General features: G+C 37.1%; 3 protein-coding genes across 3 annotated transcripts in view; 1 reads left to right on the top strand and 2 right to left on the bottom strand.

Moving 5' to 3' along the window:
- The window catches only part of LOC140163447 (E3 ubiquitin-protein ligase CHFR-like), a 129,076-nt gene that overhangs the window by 65,367 nt on the left and 43,673 nt on the right, over positions 1-20,036 (top strand). The window lies entirely within an intron of this gene.
- The window catches only part of LOC140164114 (uncharacterized), a 38,555-nt gene that overhangs the window by 7,015 nt on the left and 11,504 nt on the right, over positions 1-20,036 (bottom strand). The gene's annotated exons all lie outside the window — the stretch shown is intronic.
- LOC140164115 (uncharacterized) lies at positions 5,143-13,057 on the bottom strand. The gene is made up of 9 exons (XM_072187360.1): positions 13,052-13,057; positions 12,026-12,061; positions 10,944-11,012; positions 10,196-10,246; positions 9,549-9,599; positions 8,096-8,305; positions 6,880-7,039; positions 5,504-5,815; positions 5,143-5,345 (listed from the first exon to the last, which is right to left on the bottom strand). The coding sequence occupies exons 1-9, from the start codon at positions 13,055-13,057 to the stop codon at positions 5,143-5,145; spliced, it is 1,098 nt and encodes a 365-aa protein (XP_072043461.1).

Raw genomic sequence — 20,036 nt, 5'->3', positions numbered from 1 at the left:
TTTGTTTGGATAACAACATGAAGTTCTGATAACAAGTACTAAAATGCCAATTCCCTAAGTTTGAAGTATGTGTTAACAAGTTGCCACTGTGCCACAAAGCTGAATGTAGTTGTCAAGATGATTTCACGACTCGAGCTATGTCACTGCAAATCAACGACTCAGGAAAGCTATTTAAAAAATGACCAGGGGTGACTGAACCCCCAATATTGAAGTCTGTCGGTTAAAAATGTGTCATTTTGTATTGTTTTTAGCCTGTTTTCATGCATTTTGTCAGTTTTTAGAGGATTTTGTCGGTTCTTCCCCCTCCAATGTCAAAATCCCAGTTAATTACGCGACTGACCATGGGCAAATTATAATAATTTTGATATATAACAACAAGACTTTACAACAGCCAATGTCCTCTGACACCCTTGTACTTAGATTTGATACCGATGTCCTCAATTTTTTTAAGTTTCAACAGTGACATAACCAGCGAGAGGGGAAAGGTGCACCCCCTGTCAGAGACCCTTGGCCCCATGAAATAACCAAAAATCACAGATCCGTACTAATTGGCCCAAATGACCATTTTTCTCAATAAACCCAAATTTTTATGAAAATGTATATTCAAGTTAAAATTGTTAGATATATCAGTAAATGACACCAAATTGTACCGATTACATATTGAATGACCCCATTTTTTCAGAAAACCATCAAATATATTCACCCGCCTCAATTTCATCCTACCTCCTGCGCCCTGTCCCTTGAAATTTCAATGTCTAGTTACCCACTGAGTATCAAAGCAATGGCCTCAGTGCCCTGCAAGTTGCACAAAATCTATTATTGGCCTTAAAATGGCTGCATGGCCTTTAAAACTCTTATTCCAGCCCTACTTTGCAATGATGCACTCAGTGGTGATTACCTCGGTTGCACCATCAACTTTGTCACCGCTGCCATCTTCCTGATTGAACTTGAAGTATGACCTGATCTTTGCTAACACATTTATCCACCGTCTCTCTATTTCCTGCTCAGTAACCCAATCCGCAAGCAAGAAAAATTCCTTCTTGATCTACAATAAGATAAAAAATATTTACATATTTTAAACAATAAGAAGTACTCCCACTTACTAAAAAATGATTGAATGTTAGAAAGGTACATGATATAGATGGTTTTGTGTCATCAGGTTTTGTGTTCAAAATTACTACGCAGCCAAAAGCTTTTAAACATATATTCAGTCTAATCAGGGATATGAGACAAATGGATATTTTACTCCTACTAATTGAATTACCCGCGGCTTAACCTCCCACAGAGTTCTTCTGTCGGCCAGCAAGCCGACATAGGCAACTCCACATAAACACGACCTTGTACAGCCTCTTGATGTCCTATCTGGGTTTCCGACTTCACTGTATAAGAAATCATTACTGGAGCAAGTACAGAGTTGTGCAAACAGGCAAACGATCTTTCTGCTACTGTTGCACATGCGTAGTAGATCCATTGATGCATACATCGATACTGGTGGAATATCCATGAAAAAACCTACAATTTGATCCCAAATTCGCCGTTTTCCGACATTGTTTAGCCATTTTATGGTAAGTTTTAACTTTTATTGTTATGATGATGAGTCTTTTTTGTTAAATTTATTCTTAAAAGGGCCGGAAATGCGGAAATAATTTTGATATGTATGCAGAGATGAAAACATGCAGAATTCAGCAGTGAAGGAATGGAGTGTGCACGTTGAAGCACAGCCGAGATATTTTGGGTTGAATTTGATGTCAAATTTGCTTTGATTCAGAAATGGCAAAGTTTTTAGTTGTGAAATACTGAAAATATGACCTTGGTGAATTGAAAACAGGAATGATTAGTTTCTAACTCCAGTGACAGGGGGCTAAACTTGAGTGAAATTGGAATTCAATTCTGAGTGTTGTTTATTTTGTAATTTGTTGATCATGTTGATAGTTACAATACACGATACATGGTCAATGTAGAAAATGCTGGACGATAATGAAATTGATATTAATTTAAATTTGCATTCCATAAAAGCATCTGGGGCTGGGCAATAATTATGAGCCCTGGTTGGAGGGTAAAATTGGGGGAGGTGCCGGGGGAGGGGGGGAAAGAAATTTTTGGCAACCTGAAAGGGGGCAAGCAATTTTTGGTGGGTGGCAAGCAATTTTTGGCACATACTCATGGGGTGCCTTTGAAATAAAACTCTCGAAGCCTTATGAAAACAGTACGGAAACATGGAAATGCTGAAAATCTGGATCAAAAAAATTTGGAATGTGCAAGGGGAAAAAGATTTTTGACAGGCCAAGAGGGGGGGCAATCAATTTTTGGCGTCCGAAAGGGGGGGCAAGTGATTTTGGCGAGCCATCTGGAAATTTGACCTCGGGGGGCCTCTTTGCACAGCCCCTTATTAGAGAGTCGTATACCGGGTCCAAACCACGATCAGAGATACCGTAACAAAATTGACCAAAATGTACATCTTTCTCCGACCATGCTGGGCTTCGGCCCCCCCCCCCCCAAGTTAAAATTATTTGGGTGGTGTAAGCATTTTTGCAGATCAAACCATGGGGGGTGCAAACGGGTTGGCAAACATTTTGAGAAAGCAACATTCCTGGGCCGGGGTAGGGTTATCATTCATTGTTGCACAGCCCAAAATGTATAAACGACTGGAAGTTCATTTCTATTTGTTGTATTTTATTTTTATTTTTTTTCTTTCAGTTTCGGTAATTGTGGAATCTTCTAAAATACTTCTGGCTTCGATACATCCAACTGGAAAAGAAGGACCCATAGTGCCCTGAGTGGTGTAAACCATGTTGGAGGCTCGTACGAAAACCAGTGAAGTTTACTATTTGCACAAAAAATTACGACACTACAATATGCTTGTTTCAAGACATATTTTGCACATGGATGGGGAGAGTATCTTCTAGAGGAAACCAGGGATATGAGGAAACAGTCCAATATCCAATGAGACAGCATGCAGATACATGGACACTAAATAGACAGTGGAAAATGACTTTACAGAGACATCAGACTTTAATTCTTAAATACTGATTTTTAACTTTGGTAAATTGAAGCATAGTATTTTGCCTTAATGGAGCTTTAAAACTTGGACACACCAAAGTTGCAATTTCCATGCTCTAATTTTGTGATTTTTAGGCTCATATAGCAGCTACCACATGATCCAGTGATGATACGCAAAAAACAACATTTTAACCAACATTCTGTTTGTAAGGAAGCTTAATGATAGAATGGTAAATTTAAAAAAGTAAGTGAAATTTCAATGCTTCCTCCGCCACTGCACTGAACTCCTGAATATGATTGACCATGCAGTACGTATTATGATATTAATAAAATAATATAATTATTTAAAATAATAAAAATTGCTTAATAAATTAATAAATGTGAAACTGTTGTATTCCTTCTGTAGCTAATTTCAAAAAAACAATAGCCACAAATATTGTTGTTCAACATTTGGAAGTGTCAGAAGAGCTGGTACAAATCGCCCATCCGAAGGTTTCTGTTTTTTTTTTAAATTTATTTCCCAAACGCGTTTTTTATGGATGGATAAATCCGACAGGTTTTTGCTCTGAAGGGTCATTTGGCCGAAAAGTTTTTAGTCCATTTGTTGTTTGTCTGAAAATTATATTATTGCTCCGAAAGATGATTATTTCTCAAAAGGTTTGTTGCTCCGAAAACAATTTAAGGGTATATGATGAAAAGGGTAAGATGAGGATCACAATCATTTATATACTTCAAAAGGTTTAAATTTTGATTGGTTTGGTAGAAAATATTAAAAGTTCATTGTTAACCCTCTGAATGATATTTTAGGAAAAACCCTTCAAAAAAGAAAAACACTTTTCCGAGCAATGACACTTCAGAACACCATGTCGTCGTGAGGTCAATAAACCGAAGGTCCAAATTCATGGGACCGTTCACAAACACTTGTTAGGGGGGCCTGATGCAAAAAAGGGGGGGTCCTTAAAATTTTGACCCTCCTAAGGGGGCCCTGAAAAAACTGATCACAAAAAGGGGCGGCCTGAAAAATTTTGTGATGAAATTTTTTGCACAAGGCCCCCCCTAACAAGTGTTTGTGAACAGTCCCTAACTGTGATGGATTTGAAACCACTTCAGATTCAGAAAGTTCCATTGCATCCAATACTCCAGGCTTCTGTAGGCTATTTGAATGACCCCCTAATTTAGGTCCAAAGGTGCATTAACTCACTCAAAGCCCCCCCCCCGTAATTTTTTTTATCAATGAATGCTCCTTAATACTTTGAAAGTCTCGACCTTGCCTTAGATTTCTGACTTCTAACCCTTCCCCCGACCACCCCATTAAAACAATTATTGGAATGACGTTGCATCATTTGCATGATGGAATACACATCCCAGCAGGCATATAAACCCAATCAATAACCCATGCGTGAACTCAGTGCTGTTTGTAAACATCAGCCGAGTGAACAAAATATTATAATACTTTTTCAATTTATACTTTCACCCCGGTACTTTCAGCACAACTTTGCTTTAAAATGAGATAAACAAGTGATAAAAGTAGGAAAAATAATACTAGGTGCATTTTTTATGTAACTATTGAGAAGTTGAAAAAAAAAAATAGATCGGCTAGTGAATTAGCTAAATTTTATTTCCATGAAATAAAAAGCTGAGAGTATATAAACAAAACATAAAATCTAGCTTTGCTTTGCTGCATGTCCTGCTGGCCGGAGTAACCAAATGAGCAATGGAAGTTTGTATACAAAGGTCAAATGCCCTGTTCTGTGTGCACAGTGACCTTAGCTGTTACCATAACAACGGCTCACATTTCAGTCTCACTGAGCATCGTGGAGTGGGTATTCAACTGTCAACACGGGATTAATTGGGGATTAATTTTATGAGTCGGAAACCCAGCTCTGACAAAAGGGTTTGGGGAAGTAAGATATCCAGTTGTCTCATATCCCTGGTCTAATGAATACTACATGTAATCCAATTAATTGACATTGTAAGCATTATTCTACCACTCAAGTATTTCAAGGCTAAAGCCCAGCACTTGATCACAAAAACATGCATATAATAGCATATTTTACCCAAAATCTGTCAAATCATGCTAACAATTCAGTGTGTCTGTCATTTTCTACCAGGCACTCAAACTATATGCTATAGCTAGAACCCTCATGTCAGAAAATCATACACATTACTTACAAAGAAAGGATCCCCCAATATGGGATATGTGGCCAATACATCTGGTATAGACATCTTCTGCACATCTTGCCGCCTCATTTCTAGCCCTTTCTTCTGAAGTTTAGCTAGTTTGGGTCTATCCTTGTTCTCCTTTGAGTATTCTTCCAGAATTTCTTCTTTTGATGAAACTGCATCTGTATTAAAAGATGGACAGAATTCTTTGAAGATTTATCGTGTTACCGCGCAATCTGATTGGTTTTGCCATGACTTGCCCATCCTTTTTCAGCCCGTAGAAGATACCCTTGTGGTGCGAATTTAATTTAAAGTTTTTTAATCATGAACTTTCACTTACCTTCAAATTCTTTGAAAATGTGTTGGCATGTATGCATCATAATGTCCCCTGAAAATTCATACCCCAGCACCTTTGTTTTGAAAGGCTGGCCGGTTTTGGAAGGCATGTTTCGCACCAATGTGTAAACTTGCATGATCACTTCATCTGTGTTATCTAAATAATCCACAAAATCATCAATTTCTTGCCTATCCTTAACAGACGGCAGTGACTTTGCTGTCACACGCCCACGCTTTGCCATTTTGTGAGCATACATCTCCATGACTTGGTCAACATGCCCTTTGTTGCACATATTTCTCACAAAAGTGTCCAGTTCTGCGTTTGATATGCCATGAAGAGGAGACAGAAAAATGAGGGAAAAAACAATTACATTAAATAAAAACAAGTGTTACTTGTGAACCCAATTAGCATATTGTTTGTTCCCACAGACAAAAAATGCAAGCTCACCCTCCAACTCAAGAGGTGTATCATACCACAATGATACTGTATAGATCCTAAATGGGTATTTTCACAGTAAACGAACACGCTGGGTCTTAAGAATGTCATCCTGAATTTCGCAAAAACTAAATCTGCTATACTTCTGGCATTTGCATATATATGCTTTAGATATTCCTAGCTAAGGAGAGATAGTTCTGAAAAATTCAGCTTGATAGCACCTCCCGTTTTCATTTTAGGACCTTTTACATGCCAAAAATTGGCCAAATTGGCCCTAATTGAAACCCTGACATGGCAAAAAGAGCCAATTTCAGAAATCCATTTTTTTGTAAAAACTCATAAATAATTTCAGTATAACAGTTTATGATACAAATACAAGGGGTCAGACAATTTCCAAACAAAAATAATGTTGGTTAAAACAGGTTTGATTCTTCATAACAAGAAGAAGACATGCTGTAATTTTCAGGAAAATAGCACAGAAAACAACCAGTGCTGCAAAATGTTTTGAGCAAAAGACATACTATAATGCTTACTCTCAAATATGAAAAATGTACATGGTAAGGTTTTTTGAGTTTCAGTTTATAATGTTAAGATAACAGGTGTAACATTGACACACAGGAGCTCCATAGTCCTCCTGTACAAAATTTTCTGAAGTTTTACGTAAAAAGCTCAAATTCACAGAGCTATCTCTCTACTTCATTAGCAAATAAAAACAGCTGTAAAGTTTGAAAACGCACATTTATCATTGCTTTTTTCAGGGTTTAAACGTCCTGTTTTTTGTCAGGATTTGGTGTTCGTTAACTGTGAAAAGGCCCACATCAAGTTTTGTGTACACACTGATTAAGTGAAAAAAAATTGCAAACACATGAGCAACAGGATTGAACCAATGCAAGAACTACATTAGGACAACATGGAATTTGAAGAGCTGAAACGATGAAACATACCTTTGCTTTCACTGACACCTTTATCATCACTGACGGTAACACTTGCTAGTTTCTTCCAAGTCTTATCACCTGTTTTCTTCATTGGAAAATTTTCACTCCTTTTTTTCTGCGACCATCGTATGTTTCTCAGTTTCTGTGACAGCCTTTCCTTGAAGAATGTCTACAGAAGAAAAGAAAAAATTGGGTAGTTAGGTGAGCAACTGCTCTTAATTTTCACTAATTCTCATAGCCAAGGCTGAAATTAAGAACTTCAGGCACAAAATTCAAGGCAATTTTATAAGGGATACAATGTAGGCCACCAATGCATTCATGGTTTAGAATAACATACTTTAGAATATTGGCTGAAAATGATAATTCAGGGCACCAATGCAATTTAGGACACGAAAGGCAACTTGATACATGTCTTATTCAGTTAATTTGAGGTCTGCCATTACATCTCAGTCTCGCATCCATGTTTTTTTAAAGCGTCCTTCAACATTCAAGACCTTGGTTATGATTTCATTAAAATGTTCCTCGTACTATACAATGTAGAACTAATTGTTACAGTACATTAGTTACAAGGCTGCAATTCGAAAAGAATCAGATGATTAATTCTCGCAATGATTCTGGTAACATTCTGATATGAAAATCAATCTCTCATTGAAATGTACTCTCAATGTTGCATTTGTTTTTAAGTTTGATTCTCACAAACTCAGATAAAATTGCACCCCCATGTATTACATCATACTGATATAGGCCTACTGATAAGGTATTTTATAATTTCTTGTTTTTTCTTAAGGACACGCTGACCAGTTTGTGAATGGCCAAGGCAAATATGCAAATTTCATGATGCAGCTATGAAAATTAATGAAAAGTTATATGCTAACATTTGTGGTCGGTATGCTGTGCAGGACACAGTTTGAAGAGTGTCTTAATGTCTTGTGGTTCTTGAATTATGCGTCTTTAAATGACAAACTTCCGAACCACAAGGCCTGTGAATGTGTCTCTGTGATGCTAGATTCCTATATTCTAATAAAATTAGCCAAAGCTACTTGCTCTGAACGACCGAATTCCGTAAGTGAACTGACCAACATGCCCTTAAATGTATTCCACAAATCAAAATTAAATTATAGTTGTTTAGTTGTCTTATCACGCCAAAGCACTTTTTGAAATTACCATAGTTACTAAAAATTTCCTTGAAAAAAAAAAATTGTTACAAAATCTGTACAGAACTTACCCAAGGCTCTGGTGGCTTGTCACATGCAATACATGGGTACTCTGCAAACATCATTAGTGAAAACTTTTCATAGCTTTTGGGATCTTTCATGTCACCATTTGCCAAAATGTGATATGATGTCTCTTCTATCATTTTGTCCCACTCCTTAGAGATCCCAGTTTCAAGGGCCATCTTCACTCTTGTACTGAATTCTGGTATCGTGAAAATGCCCTTTGAAGAAGAATATGTGAAAGTTACTGTCAGTCAGACTCAAACCCAGCACTGTACAATGCGACCATTTCGGTCGCAAATGCGCGACCATTTTTTTGCCGATGCAATCATATTTCTACATGCCCTCGCCACTTGAGACCGCCAAAATTGCTCAAAGGTTGCCAAGCCAAACTACACCCGTCATAATAAAGCTTAACAATTAAATATAAATCTGCAATTAACAGAATTTGAGTGAACAAAATCCAACAAATTTTGATCCGAAACACTAAAAATGCACATATAAGCCTACTCATGATGTTAAATGTAACATTTATGGAATAACCTCAGAAACCCTCTTGCACAATGTGAACTCTAAATGATACAGATTTTTTGTTAGTGAGAAATTGGAAAATTTCATAAAAATTGTTGGCGACAAGATTTTTTCTCCTCAGGCGCCAATACTACCAAATACCCCTTTTATATAGGCCTACCTAAAACTTTTAAATTTTCAATGTCTTGCTTTGCTTCAAGGGTGATCAAGAGCTATCAAGTTAATTATTGGTTACTTTAATTATAGAAGGATATGAGTAGGTGAAGATGACAAGCTTGAATGCAACAGTCGTATTCAGGCTATATAATATATACATGATGAAGACTTCAACGGCGCCCAATAACGCTGAGCATTCAAAGGCTCAATTAGGCATGTTGGGCAATGTGTAGGCCATTATGGATCAAGGACATTTGGCTTTAGGAATTAACATTCAACACTTTGACCTATCAGCAGAGGGAACAATATTAATGTAAGATCTTTGAGAGTTCTAACACGGACTGGAATTTGAAATTACAAAGCATCATTAAATAACTTTTCTGAAACTCAACGCAGATTAATATACATTGTAAGAGCATTTCACAGACCACTTGATCTATGATGTCATTTGTTTACTATAGAGTGAGCTGTCCATTGATAACTGACGGGCAAAAAGTATATGTGTATTTAGGATCAGACAAAATATGAAAAATTGCAAACTTGATATAATTGCTTTCCAGCATTTGTAAGCAAGTTTTTAGCAAATATTAGCTTGAAAATCAAATGACCAAAGGAAGGCACAGCACTTGTCCAACAAGTACTTAGTACAATAAACTCTTGCCAATTCAAAATGATTTGGTCAAGGTCAAGTTCAAGCAAGTTCAAGTTATTTTCATTTGTTCCTATATAGTGTGAAAATTATAAATTGATATCGGATATAAATGTACCGGTATTTACCTTTTCTTCACCGAAGTCTGGCTTCACAGCACTTGGCAAGCTCTTGGATGCCTGAAAAAGATCCAATAACAGTGTAGTTTAATTAATTAATAAAAAAATATTCATGTGTATTTCTGTGATGAAGCAAGCAAGCTCAAGTTATTTTCATTCATTTTGTTCCTATCCCGGGGGTGTGGGGATTGCATTGGGCACTCAACTTTCATTTTGGTAGGGGTGTGCAGATTTTCGAGGAGCGAGGAACTGAAAGTCAGGAGCGAAATAGGGGCTTGAAGAACTGATTTGAACCCAAAAAATGGGCTTGAAGAACTGATTTGTACCAAAATTTTGATAAAATTAGCTACTTTTTGAGCAAAAATTTGGCAAAATGATGGTTTTGGAGTGAAAAATACGCAAAATTTTCCCAATTTTGCACTGTGAACTGCAAAATTAGGCTGAACTTGGGTCTTAGAGCTGATTTGGTCAAAAAAATGCCAAAAATGGTGAGAGCTGGAAGAGCATGATGAAATGGCACCCTAGGGAATTGTAGAAGAGGCGTGAAATGGCACCCTTGACCGCCGCACATCCATACCGGCCCTTTACAAGTGAGTGCCCCCCCCCCGGTTATATATGTGAAAATTATAAATTGATTCAGATATTAATGTATTTACCTTTTCTTCACCAAAGTCTGGCTTGACAGCACTTGGCAAGCTCATGCATGCCTGAAAATGATCCAATAACAGTGTGGTTTAATTAACTAAAAGTGATTGATGTGTATTTTTGTTGACTGATTGAGTGAGGGAGGTGAGAGAATGAGTAAGAGGGAGAGTGAGAGTGAGAGTAATTAGAATTTAAATCATTAAGAAAAAGTAGGGAATTTCCCGGCGGGGTACTCAACTTTCATTTTGGCAGGTATGTGCTCCGGTGATTTTCAACATTGAAATTTGGCGAACTGAAGATACGGTGAAAAATGAGGGGTCTTAACAAACTGATTTGGTCCAAAATTGAGCAAGATTGAGTAGAAATCATACAAATTTGGAGGTTTTTGAGCAAAAACTACACAAAATTTTCTGAATTATGCCCTGGAGCTGGACATCTATCCAAAAATGGGGGTCTTAGTGGCCTGAAAGGAGCATGAGTGGGTTATGCATGCTGTAAAGGGGGTTAGGCAAACTGAGAGAGACAGTGAAAAAGGGACCCTTGACCGCCGCACATCCATATCCGCTCTTTACATGCGAGTGGCCCCCGGGGGGAATTTGTAACAAACTTTGCAGAAAACAACTAAATAGCACTTAACAGCAAATAAAGGTAAACATTGAGAATTTGTACACCTTTTGACTTTGAACATTGCACATTTGATCAATTCTGAAGTTCTTTATTTGATCAGGTCTAAGGAAAATTTTAGTTTCATAAACTTACCCTTTTCAATGGTGGTTCCCCTTCGTTGTCACTGAAAACTGGAGTCTGGTAATATATTCCGTCAAGCACCTAGTATGGTATATAATGAAAGCAGATACAATTATTAATTATTCTAGAAAGGTTCCCCTGTTTGAATGCTGAATAGAAAGCAAAGTTACATACTAGTACCTGGCTGTCCACTCTTTTTAAAGGGTGCCGTTCTGATGAGATCCTAAAATTTGGTAAAAGGGTGGGGGTTTACATTTTTTCACTAAAAAGGGCCGGTCCTGATCAATAAAATGGATGGAGACAAAATAAAAAGGGTGGAGGTCCCGAGTTCTCCTAGGAGAGATGAATTTACCTTTTTATTAAAAAATCTGTGGAAAAAGTAGCAAAATATCCTGAAACTCATATTACCGGTACAGACTCAGGGGTGGCGCTAGGTTTTTAAATCAGGGGTCGTGGATGTCTGGATGACCCCTGAAACAGCCAGAGAAAAAAATTGGGGGTCAAAAAGACTAGTTACTTTGAGGGTCATTACCTGCTAAAGAACTCCTTAAAGATCAGAAACTGGGGGTCATGATTGACCCCCAAAAGCCTCCAGAAATCCAAAATTAGTGATGGTGATTAGCGAAATATTTACAACCACCCGCTAGATGATAAGCTCTAGCTCCTACAACCATTTAGGAGAGCTTCAAGGAGAGCTGTTTGGTACATTTGCAATATAGGATTAATGGAGGGATTGGTTCACTTAGAGCTAAAATTAGCTAAATGATGTTTTTAAAATGAGAGCAGGAGAGCATTGCTCTCGCTCTTCTTAAAAGATTTCAATGCAAACACATGTTAAGACTGACTACAGTACCATCAACACTTGAATTCTTACAATTTCTCAAAAATACAAAGTGGTCAATTTCTTTGTTTGCAATTTTTGTTTATGGCAAGCTTCACGATTCTGTATATTCAAATTCAAAAATCAAAATTAGAATAAGGAAAGTTGTACATGTGTACGTTTAAAATTTCCTGGCAAGGGACAATATGAAAATTCTTGGTAATATATCTCAAATTGAACATACGACTCTGGAAATATAAAACGGGATACTTACATCTGTGGCCGTAATGATATTTGTTGTGCTAGTAAACTACCAAGAATTTGGCAAAACAATTGATCTGACAAAAGTACATTAAATAATAATTAATCAATGTAGGTGCACACTTCAGGAAAAATTCAGAGTTACTATTTCAAATTTCTAAGGAGCAATTTGTTTTCAAGACAATTGGCAACTGCTTTCAAATTAATTGGCTATATACTACATACTGGAGCAACTTACCTTTACAAGTACACTTAATTTATATACCTGCCAAGTCAAAATTTCAAAGAATCATTCTCTTACAGATTCTCCAATTCTAGCTGCTACACAAACTTTGTGAGATTCTTGCAAGTTATCTTAGTTTCTACCCAACTTAAAGGAGTATTTCGTGATCCTAGCATCCTCTATTTATGTCATTTTTCATTAGATATCCACGAAAAAAACCTATTCCCAAAATTTCAGTTGATTCCGATTTTGCGTTCGCGAGTTACGCATTATGTGTATTACACTGCTCCATAGACAATGCAAAGAAAACAAAGTTACATACTAGTACCTGGCTGTCCACTCTTTTTAAAGGGTGCCGTTCTGATGAGATCCTAAAATTTGGTAAAAGGGTGGGGTTTACATTTTTTCACTAAAAGGGCCGGTCCTGATCAATAAAATGGATGGAGACAAAATAAAAAGGGTGGAGGTCCCGAGTTCTCCTAGGAGAGATGAATTTACCTTTTTATTTAAAAAATCTGTGGAAAAAGTAGCAAAATATCCTGAAACTCATATTACCGGTACAGACTCAGGGGTGGCGCTAGGTTTTTAAATCAGGGGTCGTGGATGTCTGGATGACCCCTGAAACAGCCAGAGAAAAAAAATTGGGGGTCAAAAAGACTAGTTACTTTGAGGGTCATTACCTGCTAAAGAACTCCTTAAAGATCAGAAACTGGGGGTCATGATTGACCCCCAAAAGCCTCCAGAAATCCAAAATTAGTGATGGTGATTAGCGAAATATTTACAACCACCCGTTAGATGAGAAGCACTAGCTCCTACAACCATTTAGGAGAGCTTCAAGGAGAGCTGTTTGGTACATTTGCAATATAGGATTAATGGAGGATTGGTTCACTTAGAGCTAAAATTAGCTAAATGATGTTTTTAAAATGAGAGCAGGAGAGCATTGCTCTCGCTCTTCTTAAAAGATTTCAATGCAAACACATGTTAAGACTGACTACAGTACCATCAACACTTGAATTCTTACAATTTCTCAAAAATACAAAGTGGTCAATTTCTTTGTTTGCAATTTTTGTTTATGGCAAGCTTCACGATTCTGTATATTCAAATTCAAAAATCAAAATTAGAATAAGGAAAGTTGTACATGTGTACGTTTAAAATTTCCTGGCAAGGGACAATATGAAAATTCTTGGTAATATATCTCAAATTGAACATACGACTCTGGAAATATAAAACGGGATACTTACATCTGTGGCCGTAATGATATTTGTTGTGCTAGTAAACTACCAAGAATTTGGCAAAACAATTGATCTGACAAAAGTACATTAAATAATAATTAATCAATGTAGGTGCACACTTCAGGAAAAATTCAGAGTTACTATTTCAAATTTCTAAGGAGCAATTTGTTTTCAAGACAATTGGCAACTGCTTTCAAATTAATTGGCTATATACTACATACTGGAGCAACTTACCTTTACAAGTACACTTAATTTATATACCTGCCAAGTCAAAATTTCAAAGAATCATTCTCTTACAGATTCTCCAATTCTAGCTGCTACACAAACTTTGTGAGATTCTTGCAAGTTATCTTAGTTTCTACCCAACTTAAAGGAGTATTTCGTGATCCTAGCATCCTCTATTTATGTCATTTTTCATTAGATATCCACGAAAAAAACCTATTCCCAAAATTTCAGTTGATTCCGATTTTGCGTTCGCGAGTTACGCATTATGTGTATTACACTGCTCCATAGACAATGCATTGTAATTTCGTTCTGGTGCACCAGAACGAAATTAAAATTTCAATGATATCTTTGCTAAACGAATTAATCTGCAAGAAATATTTTGTACATAAACATTATGTAGCCAGAGGTTTCCAGTGATATAAAAATCTCAACTTTTTTTGAGAAAAGTGGGGGATGAGGCTGTGGATCACGAAAATGCCCTTTTAATAATGTATCATGCCAAAGATGAGAGACTTCAAGTGGATGCATTGAAGGGAAAAAGTGTTTCAACCGGGTTCTACTTTTTGTAAAAGTATAGCTCTCGGTTTGACAGAATTTTGGCATGGACCAAGATCCAACAAAGCGACCGGTGGGTATCAAATTCTCTACTTTAATGTAAAAAAGAATTTTAACTGAGCTCTACTTTTGTTTAAAGAATTAACTTGCAGCTAGTGCATGAGATTTGGTGAGAACCTGGAGCTGAAACAAAGGAACTATTGGATAATCCCCAAAGCCTGCTTATTTCAGGGCCTCAAATTCATTACCAATTAGGAGAATCGTTGAGGTTCTCCTGGTTATGAAGATGTTGTAATCAAGCTTCACAAGCAGCGTTTCATTTTGCACGTACTTGAGGTAATCACATTTGAAGCCCTGCATTTTTCCCTCTGTATTATACTTAAACAAGATGAGACATTAAAAACACTTACATGATTTGCAGCCTGGATCATTGTATGGATCTTCCTGGCCAATCCTCTCTGTGGGACTATGGCAAAAAAGTCATGGTCTGTCATGTATGACATTGATATGCCATCTATCAAATTGTCTGTAAAAACAGAAGAAAATTTAAAACATGCATGGTTTGCAGTTTAATTCAAAAATAAATTTATACAAAAATCAACATGTGTTCTCAAGTATAACACATATGTGACATAATAGTCCAGAGACACACCCTACATGTATCTGTTATCGTGCCAAACTCAATATTTTTTCAACTTAATTTTTTTGGTCCAAACCCCATCTTCATAGTCTGGTTGTAATTGTTTAAAATATTTCGGTATGAGCTGAGCTTGAGTAGGGGAAGCCCGAAACAACCATTTTTTTGCGGTCGGGCTTGTAAAAACTTAAGCTCACAGTCAACCGAAATAAAATGTATTAAATTGTTATTTCTAATTTTTGGAAGAAATTATAATTTTAATATACTTTTTTTGCCCACAAGCCATGCACCCTTTTCATTATTAAATTTATTAATTGTTGTACATATTTTTTGGCAAAATAAAACCATTAATTGTTGGGCTATGTAACATTTTATGGGGCAAGTACATTATTTTGACATTTTCAAGCCCTGGGTATATGAGTCAGATGGCTAGAAACGAAAAGAGTTCCTTTATTGGGTAGGGTTATTATACTATCCTGATTTTATTAACTAGGAAATAGGTCACTATAAACCTTATCACAATGTATAATCACTGAATCTCACTCTATAAAATCCCAACTAAAATCCTGCCCAAGTACTCGAGCAGGACCTACAGATGTGGAAAGCTCGTGGTGTTCGTGTGATCAGCACATGAGGGGTCCCTGGCTCAATTCCAACTGGGGATGTGAACATTTTCAGTGTGAGTCAATAGGCTACAAACGAAAAGAGCTCCTTATGTTTGGTTCAGAGGCGGAGTTCACAATATCACCACAATGCCCTATTTCCAAGCCCATTATTCTTTGATTTGGTCGCCAGTGTTCACAGGTTCCCTATTGAAAATGTGTGCAAGAGTCGACGTGTTAAAGTGCGTTGACCGAGCTGGGTTGCTGGCCTATAAATAATTTTTTTTTTAAATAGGTACCGTACGGTACTCATGTTCATTTTGCTTGTTTTTCACCAACCCAGGGCTCTAGCAACTGCAGAAATACACTAGATATTATTAAAAATCAATGGAAACCATCGATTTGCCGATACGTGTTTGATACTAAGGTCAGGAAAAATTAATTTTCATTTTCATTTTGAATCGTCGGTCAATCAATTTACATCGATTACCGGTATTGATTTTTATCTGTAAATTTATTGGTAAATGATGCATTGTGAGTAAAATACAGAAACATCCCGGTCTTGGAACGCAATGCATTCATCTGGTGATATCGTGAACTCCACCTCTGTGTTTGGTTAGGATTAATTAGGGCAGAACTGTCAGTGCTTATACAATCAGTTCCAACTTACTTGCTGTTTGATTCCCAATATAGACAAGGAGTTGATGAAAGAGTCATATCTGCCAGGCATTGTCCACACAGGTTGGAATTATGTGACATTCTCCTGAATAGATGTGGCTTATCTGGGGCCAGCGGTAGGTCATTGAGGATGATGAAGTATTTACATATTCCACTGATTCCTGCAACTTCTTTACTAATCTGAATGCATTCACATGTTCATTAAAGTCCACTTGAAGCTCAATGCACTTCAACAGTTTTTCATTGTTGGAAACAATAATCTGATCTACCAACAAGAAAACTGGTATAGCTTCATCAATCCACTTCTTTAGTAGAATGGTGCCTATTCTGTAAACGTGTCCATGGACTGCAATTTCTGTGGTGCTTAAGGCTTGCTGTCCTCGAAATACAACTTGGTGACCAGTCTTGACAATATCACCACTGTACAAGTAGTTTTCATTTCGTCTTCCAGTGGAGGTAGATTGGTAGAGGCTCATTCTGCGCTGGTGCCTCTTGGCAACAGATTTTGAAAGTGCCTTGAAATTTTTCCACTTCTTCATCTTTTGTTCCCCATTTTTGGATTCAAACCTCATGCACCAATGTAATCTACCTGGACCAAATTGTTCAATTTGACTTGTAAAATGCACCAAATAATGCATTTTTGGTGTGAAAAGTACATCAGGATATAGCTGCTTAAACCGGGCATTGTGTGTTGCAATTAAATGCCTCAGAAGAACTATAGCATTCATTGACGTCAAAGGTGAGATAACTAGTGTAACAATCTGTTGTAAGCATAAAAAGTTCTTCCAGTGTTCATCTCCATCAGGTATCAAGTCTCCAATCATGAATGGCAGTAAGAACAACAGTGTTTTCATTTCTGCTGCAGTGAAAGGTAGTGCTGATTTTCTGTCCAGTGCAGCAGCAGTTATAGCATGTGGCTTGTCTCTATTTTCCTCAGTGGTATACTCAAATGTTTCTATGGCATTATTTAGAATATCTATTGTTATGATATCTTGCTCTATAAAGTAAGACATCATTAATTTGAACTCCATATCCGCAACACCATTATCGAAGATGATGTGCATGGGATCAAATAATATGCATTTTGTCACTTCAAAGCCTTTGACTTTCAGTAATATGCTTCTACTATTGACACCATACCTCTTTGACCAGTATTTTCGAGCAGCTCCACGTAATTCGTCTAAATAAGCTAATCTTTCCACATGTGTTTCTTCATCTCTAAGAGCATCAACATCCTCCACTACACTGTTTGCTGTGAGGTTGCTGTTCATAATATTGCATCGGCGACACGGGCACATTGCACCCCCCACTCCTTCCTTAAACCCTCCGATTGCTTGGGCTGCGGGGGTATCAGCTGTAACATACACAAGTGTTCCATAAGTCTTTTCATCTAGTCCAACACTCAAATCATATCCATCATATAATTTGTTCAGCCCATCTACAAAATCCTTTAGCAGTTTCTCTTCTGCATTGAAATATTTTAATGTCTTAGTGTTGACTATTGCGACCAGTTGAATAGCTTGCAGCTTGCCCCTTAGATGGGGAGGAATATTCAATAGCATGTAATAATATGCAGTAAGTTTGTGTTTAGTTCTGTGTGCACCTATGGGATTACAAATTTCAAAGTCATCTGTGTATGCAGCAATTCCCAATGCTTTGGGGTGGTTTCCATAGTATTCACTTTGAAGCAGGTGACTCCCATGAAAAACATCAGTGAACTTTTGGTCAAATCCAGCATCACGAGTAAAATTGTTGATATCATGCTGCCTCATATAAATTTCAACTTCAGGCATTTTCAGTAGAGCTTGAAGAGATTGCAGAAATGGAACATAATATCCATAGAACTTCACTGGTTTCAGTTCATAGGAGTTACCTTTTTTCTTATTCATAATTTTTTCACCCAGTTCTACTCTTTCAGATTTAATCAAACCAAGCTGTTCAAATGACATCTCCTGTTGATCTGGTGTTGCTAAGTTTTCAAATAAGTTGTTTTGCTGATTAAAAATTGCATCTATTTCATCTACCTCTGCTGCAAGGTTTTCTTGTAGTACCTGTTTCAGTTTTTCTAATCGAGTTTGCACCAATAATTTTGTTGATTCTATAACTTCCTGGATGGCCTGCTCACTTAAGTCATTCTTTTCTTTGAGTTTCAGTACAAAATATGTTTCAGATGCATTCTCTATTTCTTCCTCCTCATGTCCACCTTCTGATTCAATGTCATCCATTGCATCAAGATCATGCCTGTTTCCTTCCTCAGCCATGTGTCCATTATCAACCACAGGAAAAACATGTTGCTTTCTTTCTAAATGTTTTTTGAAGCTTTGGAAGCTCTTGAAAGAACTGCCACAACTTGGGAAACGGCAATGTACATGAAAACCAGTATCAAATCTGTGCTTTCTAGATGTATGGTCTATTAGATCCTCATAAGAAGCAGCATGGTAGGGACATATGCTGCACTTAAAATGTGCCTCCATGATCACAGTAAATAGTCTGCAATAAAAATAGAGACCGAAGTTTTCCATTCAATAAATTGTATTTGATTGAGTATTGACTGAGATATGAAGTACTTTAAAAACTTTCACTAAAGGCAGCTATTAATGTGTGTGTATAACTGTATTTATAATACAATAGCTGCCGGCCGGACTTTTATCGGTTGCCTCTGTTAACTTTAAGCTCACGGTGGACCCCCTTCCCGACTTCCGATTGAATTTAAATTTGGAGGGGATAATTATTTTCTAGTTAAATGGCACAGTTTGACACTAGGTACAAAAAATATGGTTGACATGAGGGGCGTTTGATGCACCCTAATGATGGGACGGTTCAGGGTACATACTGCGATGCTGATTGGTTGATATTTACCCTGAACCGTCCCATAATCCATTGCGCGCGGCATTTTCGGCAATCAGCAATAAGGCTTATGGACTAAATGATTAGAGTTGGTCCAGATGTGTTTTTGCAGCACTTTACCGACCAAACCAGATAGAGATAGAGAAATGAATTATGATTTATATGAAGCAAGTAAGCTTAATATCCTTCCCCCATGATTATGACATGTATGATAACAATAGTAACATGACCAGAGCAGAGGCCACCCCGGTCACTTGATGCCCGGACTTGACTCGTCCTGCCCAGTAATGCAAGCCCAACTCAATGATTCAAATGAAGGATCTTTGTCAGTCATGCAGTAATTAAATGAATAGGCCTAATATAGGGATGTTCATAAAATTTTGAAGTTCAATATTTTTAGCTGAAAGTTCTTTCATTTGAAAGAGAATTAAATTACCTAAACAATAAGGGGTCAATCATGTTTCTAATGCATATACTTTTGAAGTTACAGACAAAAATAGTGTCATCAAATTGCCCAAAATTTTATGTGTGAAATTGTGACAGCAGGCACATGTACAATGCACACTACTGTATGTGACCCCAGATGACCCCCTATAAGCCCTTTTGCAATTTCGGAAAATTGCAACTGCGCATGCTCAGACATCGTCACACAGTTCTTCAACAAGAGATAAACACGAGGAGGCTGCAGTGCGTTTGCAATGGTGGCGAACTTTGCACTTAATTCAAAAACATATTTTTGTAAATCATATTTTATTCATTCCTATACATATGTTAATATTTCCTGTGAAATACAAATATTGTGAAGGAATGAAGACAAAACAGTCAGCGAAATTCCCGTACGAAACGTTTTTATGCAAACGTCAAAGTTCACCCCATTGAAAATGTACAGTAGCCTCATCGTGTTTATCTTCAATTTTATCGGCAAATATTACCCATGATGCACCATGATTTGAAATTGCGAAAGGGCTTATTCTTTACTGTAAGAAAGCTGTTTTGGATGGTCTTGATTTACACACAAATTGCTT

Source organism: Amphiura filiformis, chromosome 11 (genome assembly GCF_039555335.1).
Source record: "Amphiura filiformis chromosome 11, Afil_fr2py, whole genome shotgun sequence".
Classification (NCBI taxonomy): domain Eukaryota; kingdom Metazoa; phylum Echinodermata; class Ophiuroidea; order Amphilepidida; family Amphiuridae; genus Amphiura; species Amphiura filiformis.
Note: the sequence above shows the minus strand (reverse complement) of the source record. Positions and strands in the feature narration are given on the sequence as shown.